Below are 12106 nucleotides of genomic sequence, written 5' to 3'. Positions count from 1 at the left end.
TCCTTGGCTGCCTCCCTGTCCTCTGCCACTGCTGCCTGACGCTCGGCTGTGTCTGCAGGGGTGGGTGCTGGAGGCGGGGCCCGGGCCCCTGGAGCTGGGGTCCGAGGCAAGCACGTCAGTGATGCGGCTGAAGCTGGAGGTGGAGGAGAAGAAGCAGGCCATGCTGCTGCTACAGAGAGCGCTGGTAACGCTGCGGGCACTGCTAATCCTAGGCCCTCCTAGCCTCCTACCTGCCGAGGCCGGGCCCACTGGTCCCAGCGCCTCCCTCCTCTGCCCACACCCGGCAGGCGCAGCAGCGAGACCTCACGGTCCGGCGGGTCAAGGAGACAGAGAAGGCACTGAGCCGGCAGCTGCAGCGGCAGAGGGAGCACTACGAGGCCACCATCCAGCGGCACTTGGCCTTCATCGACCAGGTGAGCGGCCTGGGGACCGCAGAGGCCCAGACCCAGCTTGTGGCTCATGGAGACTTCCAGAGTCAGGGGCTTCCCTTTGCCGGTGAGCTTCTTCCTGTGTTGGGGGTCACACAGGTATCTGCTGGATGCATTCCAAGCCTTTCCCGTGCCGTTCCCAGCCATCCATGCCCTGGAGAGGACACTCCTGTCTTTACCCAGAGCTGCCCCGAGCGAGGGTAGTAGGGGTGTCCCGCCGGCCCCTCGGCTCAGTCGCAGCCCTGGCCGGATCCTATTCTGGAGAGAACTCTAGATCTGGGGTCCGTGAGAATAGGGGCCTCCAGGGGCTGCTTGGTGGTCATCACAGGTGTGTCCTGACCTGGGGTCTGGCCTGGGGCCTGCAGTGAGGCTGGTGTGGTGCTAACACCCTTTGGCAGACAGTGGGCCTCCTCCGGGGCTGGGTGATGGGCACGACAAAGCTACCCTCATCCTAGGAAGACCCTGACATCACTGCAGGGGGTGGGCTGGGGCTTCTCTGACATTTTCTGGGTCCCCCAGCTGAGGACAGGACGGCGGATGCAGGCCTGGGCCCGTGTTTGCAGACATGCCCTCCCGCTGGCCCCAGGGTCCATCCACAAACCTAGGAGGGACAGCCCCAGGAGAGGGCTGCTCTTAGCCTCCCTTGGAGGCTGGGAGGGTCTCCTCCATCAGGGGTCCTGCTGGGCTGGGGCCTTGGTGCAGCCACCTCACCTCTGGTCCCCAACACAGCTGATCGAAGACAAGAAGGTCCTGAGTGAAAAGTGCGAGGCTGTGGTGGCCGAGCTGAAGCAGGAGGACCAGAGATGCACTGAGCGTGTGGCCCAGGTGCAGGCGCAGCACGAGCTGGTGAGGCTTCACTCCCCACTGCACAGCATCCCAGGCCGGGCTCACAGGCCAGGCTCAGCCAGCACAGCCCCCAGAACAGGGTCAGACTCGGAGTCCTCATTCCTGCCTCAGAGTGTCAGGGCCACAGCAGTGGGTGGGGCTGTCTGGGGGAGCACCATGGCACCGAGCTAGTCCACTCCTGCCTCTCTAGCTGCCAGGCTCTGGGGCGGGGCCGTGGGCCTGCTGTTGCAGATGTGGACGCACAGTCCCTGCCCGGCCACAGCACGGTCGCCGTGGACCCAGGAGTCTCTGCCTGGCCTGCCCCACTGCCAGGTCCTTGGGCCACGGGACCTGCTCTCTCTGCTGACCAGGTGTTGGTGGAGCACTGTGTGGGGCTCCCTGGGGGCCTCAGCCTCCCTGGCTATGCTTCCTACCAGCTTGGGCAGTGATGGTCCCTAGCCCAGGCTCTGGAGTGGGGCTTGGCACTGGCATTTTAAAATCCCTGCACGTGACCGTGGCTGACAGCCGGAGTTGAGGACTGCCAGTCACGTGGAAGAATGCAGGCTCTGGGGCCATCCCGACAGGCAGTAGCGCTCCTCTCTGGGGCAGAGCTTCTGCAGGCCTATGGCTGCCCTCCCATTTCTCAGGCCACTAAGGTGTGTGACTGGGTGGACCTGGGCCTCCAGCCTGGCCCCCGGCGCTGGGGAGGGCAGCCATGGCTCTCTGGAGCCGGCGTGTATGTCTCGGGGCAGCACACCCACCCACGAGCCCCAGCCTTGTGCTGGTGGACTTGGAAGCCCGGCCCTGCCTGTGCCCGCAGGGTGGCAAAGGGATGGGGGTGTCTTCTCATCATTTCTTCCTGACCTGTTCTCCTGCTCACAGGAGATTAAAAAACTCAAAGAACTAATGAGTGCCACTGAGAAAGTCCGCCGGGAGAAGTGGATCAGTGAGAAAACCAAGAAGATCAAGGAGGTCACTGTCCGAGGTGGGCCATCCCCTCCCGTGAGCCGGCCAGGTGTGGGGTGGGCGCTGCGGCCGGGGCTTCTTTTGAGAGGGCCATAATTTCAGGCATTCATGTAGTCTGAGACCTTCCTGGGCAGAGGTGAACACTCATGCCCCAACCGCCCCTGTCACGGCCTCCCCTGCGGCCTCTGCTGTGATTCTAGGGGCAGGTGGGCTCCACACAGGAGCCTGGCCCGGCCCCCAGCACCCAGGCAGTGGACTGAAACGAGGGGGCTCAGTGCGTCACTTCCTCAGGGTTGGGCTAGGGGAGATCGGGAGTTTGTGGACGACTGTGGCACGTGGACCCTGCCACAGGAAGCAGAGTGAGCCACGGGAAGAGGCAGGTGCAGGCAGGGAGATGGGGCAGGAGGCTGGTGGGTGTTGGGGTCTCAAGGGGCCTCGGACCCTTGGGTGGTGTGCAGGGCTCCCTGAGGCCTGCTCTTCTTGCTCTGGACACCTGCTGTCAGGGTGCCTGGGAGCCGTCAGTGGGAGCACCAAGAGTCTCGGGGAGTCCTGAGCCTCACAGGCTGGGGGAGGCGCCGTGGCCCTGTGGGGGCCTCTTCCCCACTTCCTGGGTGTCAGATTCAGCTGTGCTTCAGGTTGGATCCAAGGAGGCCTTGGGTGGGCGGGGTCCCCTCTGGCCCTGAGACAGGCCAGCCTTGTGCCAGGGTTAGGCTTCCCGGGCCCACCCAGCTGGACATGGCCCTAGCCAGTGCTCTGCCCCCAGGCCTGGAGCCCGAGATCCAGAAGCTGATTGCCAGGCACAAGCAGGAGGTGCGGAGGCTCAAGAGCCTTCATGAGGCGGAGCTGCTGCAGTCGGACGAGCGGGCCTCGCAGCGCTGCCTGCGCCAGGCTGAGGAGCTGCGGGAGCAGCTGGAGCGGGAGAAGGAGGCGCTGGGCCAGCAGGAGCGCGAGCGTGCTCGGCAGCGGTGGGTGGTGGCCCCAGGCTGGTGGGCCCAGGACCCTCAGCGTGGGGAGTCAGGGAATCCTTGAAGGTCGGAGTGGGTTTTCCATGTAGAGGTGGGCGAGGGTCTTGGTGCAGCATCCAGGGAGGATGCAGGGCACTTGGCCCTGGAGGGGCCCAGCCTCCTCAGCCAGGCCAGTGTCCTCGGGCTTGTGTCTGCAGTCCACGCCCGCCGAGGTCTGCAGGTTCTGCACGGGTGTTTCCCAGCGTTAGGGCTCGGAACCCCCACCAGACGTCCACTCTTTCAGAACTGGCCCCAGAGCAGCTGCCCCGTAGAGAGGTGGCCTCAAGGCCGCTCCAGCTCTGACCTTGGGGCCCAGGGACGGTCTCTCTCATTCAGTCCTTTGGCCTGGGGTCTGAGGGGTGACTCCTGCTCTTGCATCCTGAGTCCTGGGGACCGGGGACGTGCCCAGTGGTGGTCAGGATCTGTGGGCCACAGGAACCAGTGGCAGCCCCTCCCACACTGTCTGCGCCACCAGGACAGAGCCTGGAAGCCACTACTCCTGTCTGCCCTGCTGCACGTCACGGCTGGTCCACCCCAGATGCAGCTTGGCTGGTCCCCCAGTCTCTCCCCGAAGGTGGGGTCAGGACGAGGCCCTGGCACGAGCTTACTCAGGTCACGGAGCCAGGCACCTGGCACCCTCAGGCCAGAGGCAGGGGAGGTGGATAAGGCCCCACCAGGCACCTGCCTCCCGCCCTCCATACTCATGGGGCAACGCTGAACAGGGTGAGGCTGGCACAAAGGCTGAGGGAAAAGGGAGCCCAGACGCGGCTCCACAGCCACTTCCCAAAGCGCCACGAGGGCCTGGAGCTCAGGGAATTACGGAGCTTGGCTGATGGGCAAGGTCCTCGTGGCCCTGCCTGCCCCCCGGGCGGGGCGGTGGCTTTGAGGGGCCTCAGCTGCCGAGGGGGAGGGACCGGTTCCAGACAGGGCCCCAGGGGGCTGCTCTCGAGCTCTGAATCAGGTCGGTGGTTGGCCTGTGCCCCTTCGGTGGGTGAGTCCTGGGACTGCCCATCCCTACACCCCGAAAGTGAGTCCTGACCATCCCGCAGGTTCCAGCAGCACCTGGAGCAGGAGCAGTGGGCGCTGCAGCAGCAACGGCAGCGGCTGTACAGCGAGGTGGCCGAGGAGAGGGAGCGACTGGGCCAGCAGGCAGCCAGGTGCCGCCCGGGGGACACCACGCCCTCTCCCAGGGACCCTTCCCACCTGACCCCTCACCTGCTGACCTCTCCCATCCCTGACTCTTTCCTCTATGACTGCTCACCTGTTGACTCCTCCCTGGCCACAGGCAGCGGGCGGAGCTGGAGGAGCTGAGGCAGCAGCTGGAGGAGAGCAGCTCTGCGCTGACCCGAGCCCTGAGGGCGGAGTTTGAGAAGGGCAGGGAGGAGCAGGAGCGCCGGCACCAGGTCTAGGGCCCGGGAGGCTGTGCTGGGCCTGGCCGGGGGTCTGGGCAGGGTGGGACTGACTAGCCTTTTAATGTCCACCCCCAGATGGAGCTGAAGGCCCTGAAGCAGCAGCTGGAGCTGGAGAGGCAGGCGTGGGAGGCCGGCTGTGCCAGGAAGGAGGTGGGGGCCTGGGCGCCCAGGTGGGCAGGGGTTGGGGGCTGCCCCGGGTGGGCCCTGCTGCCGTGGCATCCCGGGGTCTCGTTTCTGGGAGTCACATGTGGCTACTTGGGGTTGTCGTCTGAGCTGACGCTAGTATGTTGCTTTCAGCCCACATTTTGTGTGGGCTCTGGAAGGATCAAGGGTGCCTGGGGCGCATCCTCTGTGGTCCGAGAACAGGTCTTGCCCCCCTCGCTAGGGGCTGCTCCACCTGTGCGCCCCATGGCCAGCCCACTGACACTCAGATGTACAGAGGGGCACACGCACAACAGGGCCCCCCCTTGGTCTCTGGGGCCTTCTGCAGGGGTGGACTTGGCCTCGGTGACAGTCCCACACACACATTCTCACCACTCATGCCCGCCGTGAGGCCACAGCCCAGGCTGACCATGCCCGTCACCTGGTTTCACACCCTGGTGGGCTGGGATGTCACCCAGCAGCCAGGCAGGCTGTGGCAGTGGACGCCTCCGGGCCCAGGCGCATGCTCCCGACGCAGGCCTGTGGGACCCAGGGCTGGGCACGTGAAACTCGATGGGAGTTTCCAGAGGCTGCCAGGGTAGGATCTCGCTGCCTGGGCTTGGGAGCCCAGGCCCCGCCCTCAGCAACATGGCAAGTCCGACTTTCCCAGCCCATCTGGTAGCAGATGGTGACCTCAGGCCGTCATGGGCTGTGGGTCTCTGAGGGAGGGGACCCTGGGCTGTGCATCGTGACGATCTCTGGTACGCCTGTGCCTACACTGGGTCCTGACGACAGGACGTAGCACACCCCAGGACGGGGGCCTGGAGAGGGGCAAGGCCCCTTGCTCCACTGTGGCTCAGAACCTGGAGCCCCCCAGGACCCCCTGAGGCTGGCCCTGGCCCCGCGGGCCAGCTCTGGGTGGCAAACCCCTAGGCAGCGTGTGTCCCCCCAGGAGGCGTGGCTGCTGAACCGGGAACAGGAGCTGAGGGAAGAAATCCGGAAAGGCCGGGACAAGGAGATTGAGCTGGTCATTCACCGGCTGGAGGCCGACATGGCGCTGGCCAAGGAGGAGAGTGAGAAGGCTGCTGAGAGTCGGTGAGGCCCCGCCACAAGTGGGACACGGCTGGGTCACCCGCCACGAGTGGGGCACGGCTGGGTCACCCGCCACGAGTGGGGCACGGCTGGGTCACCCGCCACGAGTGGGACACGGCTGGGTCGCCAGCTGGGGAGGCCCGGGAGCCGAGGTGCAAGGACCCATGTGTGACTGGGCTGCAGTGACCCTGCCCTCCCCAAAACGCCAGCATCAAGCGCTTACGGGACAAGTACGAGGCAGAGCTCTCCGAGCTGGAGCAGTCGGAGCGGAAGCTTCAGGAGCGATGCTCGGAGCTGAAGGGCCAGCTTGGGGAGGCCGAGGGTGAGAATCTGCGTCTGCAGGGCCTTGTGCGGCAGAAGGAGCGGGCGCTGGAGGACACGCAGGCCGTGAGTGGGCGGGTATCAGGTGGGCAGTGGGCACCCCCAGGCCCCTCCTACATGCATGCAGCCACTTGCTGGCAGCCGGCTCACTGCCTCTTGTGCCCACCCAGATGAACGAGCAGCTTTCTAGCGAGCGTAGCAACCTGGCCCAGGTGATCCGCCGGGAGTTCGAGGACCGGCTGGCGGCCTCTGAGGAGGAGACGCGGCAGGCCAAGGCCGAGCTGGCTGCGCTGCAGGCCCGCCAGCAGCTGGAGCTGGAGGAGGTGCACCGGAGGTGAGTGTCGGGGGCTGCAGGGCTGGAGATGGAGGCGGGGCAGGGGAGCAGGCAGGGCCTCTGCAGCTCCAAGCCCCAGGAGGCTGTGGCTGAGGAAGGCCAGGAGATGCAGAGCCAGGGCCCTGTAGGTAGAGGCTTTGGGGCCTTGGAGACCTGGACCTGTTTTCCTCCTTGGCGCTTAGTCCAGGGTGTTGGCCATCCCTGTTGGGGCACCTGAGTGGACCGTGTCTGGGCCTGGCGAGTTCTCCAGGGAGGCAGCTCCCGGGACCCTGGGCTGGGTGGACAGACGCTGAAAGAGCCAGGCGCTGTAAGATTCCTAGTGAACTCCCTCCACGGGGGTCCTACGTCCTTCCTGTGCTGCCTGCTGCCACGGGCTGAGAGGCGGGTGTGGGCGAGGCTTCCCACCCCATTTTGGGTACCAGACCTCTCCAGGTGTGGCCAGGGTCACACTCCAGGGGCCTGTGTTGGGTCCTGACTCAACAGCAGGTGGGTTCCCTGGACAACTGCCTGGCCAGCCACAGGAGTCGTGGTCAGCAGGGCTGGGACCAGGCTGACCAGGCGGCTGCCCCGGGCACCCTGTGCGCTGCAGGCCAGTCTGGGGCCATGGGGCGGGGGCCACGCTGAAGCCCATCACCCACCACACACAGGGTGAAGACGGCCCTCGCGAGGAAGGAGGAGGCTGTGAGCAGCCTCCGGACACAGCACGAGGTGAGTCCCCGTGGTCAGCCCTGCGGGACCTCAGGGCTGGGAGCAGGCCTGACCCTGCGGGTGTGTTGCAGGCTGCGGTGAAGCGGGCCGACCACCTGGAGGAGCTGCTGGAGCAGCACAGGCGGCCCACGCTGAGTACCAAGTGACCAGGATGCTGGGAACACTGCCGAAGAACGGAAGGCAGAGGACAGAGGCTGGACATGGCCCGGAGGCCCACGGGGATGCCCACCTGCCCCCTGCAGAGGCCGGTGGTTGAGATGCACATGGCTGAGCACCTGTGGCTGCATTTTAACAGTAAAGGAGGCCGTCGTTTTCAGTGCCTTGAGTGACTGCCTTGTCTTCTCTCCTGGGCTAGAGGCCGCCCTAGACCCGCAGGGCAGCCAGGTGTGGGTTTGGCTTTCTTCCTCCCACTCCCCTCTCCAGCCCGTGCAGGCTGACCAGGGAATCATGAAGCTTGGCCATCAGCCCCCCAGCTAGCAGCCCCCAGCACTCAGCCAGCAGCCCCCCTGCGCTCAGCCCGCAGCCCCCAGCACTCAGCCAGCAGCCCCCCTGCGCTCAGCCAGCAGCCCCCCTGCGCTCAGCCAGCAGCCCCCCTGCACTCAGCCAGCAGCCCCCCTGCGCTCAGCCCGCAGCTCCCCAGCGTTCAACCCAACCCCCAAGTTCCTGTTCCCTGCCTTGCCCTGGGCCCTGAGACTCGGGCTCCAGTCCCAAGCGCAGGGAGTTCCCCACCCCATTCCTGACCAGGCGCGGGAGGAGCTCAGCAGAACTCACCCCCTGGGAGGAGCTCCAAGGGCCCCGCCCCGGCCCTGCAGGTGCTCGAAGCCCACGGCCGCCAGTGTGCCCCTACGGCTGGGAGACTCCAGAGGGACAGGAAGCCCTGCCCTCCCTGCTATGTGTGACAGCCTGGAGCTCTCAAGAAATGGGGATGGACAGGGCCCACCCTTGAGGAAGGAGGCACTGGGGAAGGTCCCAGGCAGGGGAGGGCAGGAGAGGGTACCAGGTCCCCCACTGGCCCAGGGTATCTGTTCACACCCAGCCTGGTGCTCAGCCCAGGTCAGCTTGGCCCGGTCAGCTCAGAACCTGCCCTGAATCCTCGGGGGGCAGCCCTCCCTCCACCTCTGTCTACACTGAGCAGGAAGTGAGTGCTGGACGCCCACTCACTGGGATGGGAGGTCTGAAGTCACGCCTGAACGCTTGGTGGGAGACAAGGGTCCCCGAGCAGGCCGCACTGTCCTGGGACCGGGCTTTGGGGTTGCTCGGGCTGCCATGCCACACTGTCCCAGCATCTGCGCCGGGTCGACCCATTGTCCCTGAGCCTGTCTTCCCACCTGCAGCATGGCTAGGACCTCCCTGGCTGCAGCGGCTGCTGGGCCCGTGCCTGGGGTCCTGGGAGGCCCCCTGTGGAACAGAGGTGCTGCTAGCTGCCCAGGCCTGCTCCGAGACCCTGCCTGGGGCTTGCCTTCCCCCAGGAGGGGCTGGCCAGGCTCAGGTCCTTGTGCCCAGCACCATCCTGCTGGCCAAGCCACTGCCCTGGACACAAGGCATGTCCTTGTCTTTATGTCTTTATCTTTCCAGGTGGCATCATCCCTGGTCCCCGTGCTGGCTTTGGTGACCAGGGATGTGTGTGAGATGGGCCTTGTCCTGCATCTGGTGTGGGTCCCCCGCCTGGCAGGGGGTGCAGGCCACTGAGTCCCTCTCGCTCACCACCCCCGAGGTTCCCAGGTCCAGGCCTAGACTAGGGCCCCAAGCCAGGAGGAGCTGAGGACCTCGGGGGTGAGGCTAGGAGAACGCCCCTAACGGACAGGGCCCAGGCAAATATGGCTTCAGGGGACTGTGCAAATCATGCTTGAGGACCTGGGGCATGGGGGGAGGCCCCAAAGGGCCCCAAGATGTTGGAATCAGAGCTGGAGGCTCGGGCTGGAGCTGTGTGTGGCACTGGGCTGGGTATCTAGGGCACAGGACAGGGCAGTGTGGTCCCCCGGGTCGTGGTTGGTCATGCAGAACCACTGCTGGGCCTTCCCCCTTTTGCAGACAGGGCCAGGCCTGTGTGAAGGTGAAATGCACAGCAGGGACAGTGCCTAGCGGGGTGGGAGGGGCGGCTTCCACTGTCCCCTAGGTCACTGTGAGCCTTGCTTGTCTTGGACACTCAGGCTCAGCTCAGCGGCCACCCCACTCCCAGGGCCTGCTCCTGGGCCAGGGTGAGACCCAGGTGCCTCCTGGTGAGGCTGTGGGCAGGAGCCGAGGATGACAGCTGCATCCCTTACGATGAGTTGCTGTTGGCCAGGCCCCATGCTGAGGACAAAGCTCTGGGGGCCTCACCAAAGCCTGTGTGGGGGCAGTGGCCCCCAGGGACGACGGGGACACTGGCTGCAGGGTGCTGAGAGCTGAGCCACTCAGCTGGGCTTTAACTCCAGAACGTCACCCAAATGTGAGCTCAGCTGGCCAGGCAGGCTCTGAGAGTGAGCGGCTGTAGATCTCAGGTACTGGGGGCCCCACACCTCCGTCACCGCAGCTGAAGCCCCCAGGAGCCGGCTCCCAGGAGCAGCGCGGGGCCACGTGGGGAAACCGAGCTTTCTGCTGGGGCACATGTTCGGGCGCCCTGGCCGCAGAAAAGGTGTTTTTATCAGTGAAACGGCTGCGAATTACTAAACTAAGTTTGTTTACAAGGTCTCCAGCAGGATGCACAGGGTGACCTCCACAGAGATAGTGAGAAGAGGCCTGGGACACTCCTCATGGCCAGAAAAGGAGAGAGAAACGGGTGTGACCTTCGGCTGGGGGCATCCCCGGCTTCCCAGCCCCTGTCTTAGGGGCTTTTCATTTGCTCGTTCGTTTCTCCTTCATTCCTGAGTCCTTCATTTGTTCACAAGGACGTGCGGAGGGCCTTTTGCATTTGGGGCCACCTCTGGATCGTTGCATCTCTTGGATTTTGTTTTTTATTGTCTTAATTTTTAAATTTAAATTTAATTAATTAATTTATTTATTTTGAGACAGAGTCTCTGTTGCCCAGGCTGGAGTGCAGTGGCATGATCTTGGCTCACTGAAACCTCCACCTCCCGGATTCAAGTGATTCTCCTGCCTCAGCCTCCCAAGTAGCTGGGATTACAGGTGTGCGCCACCAAGACGGCTAATTTTTGTATTTTTAGTAGAGATGGGATTTCACCATGTTGGCCAGGCTGGTCTTGATCTCTTGACTTCGTGATCCACCCACCTCGGCCTCCCAAAGTGCTGGGATTACAGGCATGAACCGCCGCGCCCGGCTTAATCTTTATTTTTTGAGACAAGGTCTTGCTCTGTTGCCCAAGCTGGAGTATAGTGGCGCATTTATAGCTCACTGCAGCCTCGAACTCCTAGCCTCAAGTGATTCCCCCCGCCTCAGCCTCCCAGGTAGTGGGGACTACCTGGTAGTGGGAGACCATGCCCAGCTACTTGTATTTTACTTTTGTAGACAGTCTCACTGTGTTGACCAGATTGGTTTCAAACTCCTGGTTTGAGTGATCACCAAGTGATCATTCAAGTGGTCACCCCACCCTGGCCTCCCAAAGTTGAATTACAGGTGTGAACCACCATACCCAGCCTGTTGGTTTTTTTTTTTTTTTTTTGAGACGGAGTCTCGCTCTGTCGCCCAGCCCAGGCTGGAGTGCAGTGGCGCGATCTCGGCTCACTGCAAGCTCCGCCTCCCGGGTTCACGCCATTCTCCTGCCTCAGCCTCCCGAGTAGCTGGGACTACAGGCGCCCACAACCGCGCCCGGCTAATTTTTTGTAATTTTTAGTAGAGACGGGGTTTCACCGTGGTCTCGATCTCCTGACCTTGTGATCCGCCCGCCTCGGCCTCCCAAAGTGCTGGGATTACAGGCGTGAGCCACCGCGCCCGGCCAGCCTGTTGGTTTTTAATTCAGATTTTAGATGAATGGACTGGTACTGAGTATCATTCCTGTCTCTGTACTGCCCTCCAGCTGCGTGGCCTCAAGTGTTGTGCTGCTGAGAAGCGTTTTCCTGAGAGGCTGGAACATTGAGGAGAGGGCGTGTCTGCCGGGCGGCTTCACCTGGACAGGGGTGCCTGGGGAAGGGGGCTTAGATGGCATTTCTCTTCCCTGTGGGGAGTGGAGTGCGGGAGGCTGGGAGTGCGGTGGGCAGGGGGCGGCTCTGTGCTCCAGGGGCAGCTATTAGGCCCCAGCCTTCTGGGAAAGGCCCCAGGTCAAACCTGTTGCCCTGAGCCTTCCAGCTCCTTCTGCTCCAGGTAGCTCTAGTGCCCAACAGACGGCAACACAGAGGAGGGCTTCACCCAGCAAGACACTGTGGAGGTCCCCAGGGGTTTGGAGGGGTCTCTGAGTCACGGTGGGGGGCACCCCGAGTCTCACCATTGAGAAAGCTGGACTCCCTTCCCCCAGCTGGGTCACTTCCCTGTCTAGGTTGATGGGCTGTTGGGGGTGGGGGAAGGGCTTCGGGGTGGGGCCCAGACCCTAGAAACACAAATGGACTCTGCCTGGGTTTCATTCCACCCGATCTGGCTCGCCGCCCTCATGGGCTCCATTCTTTCCCTGGCGGAGCCTGCGTCTTTGAGACAGTTCACATCATCAACCAAATCATCTAAGGCATCTGTCAGTGCCAGGCCTAGAATTTGGGGTACAGCAATTCTCCTGCCTCAGCCTCCCAAGTAGCTGGGACTCCAGGTTACCACACCCAACCCCTCGAGGGGTTTATGTTCCAGCAGGGGAGATGGAAAGAAAGCGGGAAACTTAATATTTCACAATGCGCACCTTTATTTCTGCCCCTCCTGCGAGCTTCCTTTTTTGTTCTTTTTCTGACTTCTTGGGAAGGATACTTAGAACATGGATTCCCAGGCCCTTTTCCTTTGGAGTCTGTGCATCGAAGACT

General features: G+C 63.5%; 1 protein-coding gene across 3 annotated transcripts in view; it reads left to right on the top strand.

Annotated features, from left to right (window-relative positions):
• Window positions 1-7547, top strand: part of LOC105469388 (centrosomal protein 131) — a 38003-nt gene extending 30456 nt beyond the window's left edge. For 2 of the 3 annotated variants that reach the window (XM_071081804.1, XM_071081802.1), the window contains exons 14-26: window positions 59-184; window positions 288-413; window positions 1158-1274; window positions 2136-2238; window positions 2983-3184; window positions 4273-4380; window positions 4509-4626; window positions 4711-4785; window positions 5729-5871; window positions 6078-6255; window positions 6360-6523; window positions 7171-7231; window positions 7303-7547. In XM_071081804.1, the coding sequence (XP_070937905.1) occupies window positions 59-184; window positions 288-413; window positions 1158-1274; window positions 2136-2238; window positions 2983-3184; window positions 4273-4380; window positions 4509-4626; window positions 4711-4785; window positions 5729-5871; window positions 6078-6255; window positions 6360-6523; window positions 7171-7231; window positions 7303-7377 (1596 nt within the window). In that variant the 3' untranslated portion in view covers window positions 7378-7547. The remainder of the gene's footprint in view (window positions 1-58; window positions 185-287; window positions 414-1157; window positions 1275-2135; window positions 2239-2982; window positions 3185-4272; window positions 4381-4508; window positions 4627-4710; window positions 4786-5728; window positions 5872-6077; window positions 6256-6359; window positions 6524-7170; window positions 7232-7302) is intronic. The other variant, XM_071081803.1, reaches the window with a different exon arrangement.
• Window positions 7548-12106: the final 4559 nt, after the last annotated feature.

The sequence above is a fragment of the Macaca nemestrina genome, chromosome 17 (assembly GCF_043159975.1).
Source record: "Macaca nemestrina isolate mMacNem1 chromosome 17, mMacNem.hap1, whole genome shotgun sequence".
In the NCBI taxonomy this organism is placed as follows: Eukaryota; Metazoa; Chordata; class Mammalia; order Primates; family Cercopithecidae; genus Macaca; species Macaca nemestrina.
Note: the sequence above shows the minus strand (reverse complement) of the source record. Positions and strands in the feature narration are given on the sequence as shown.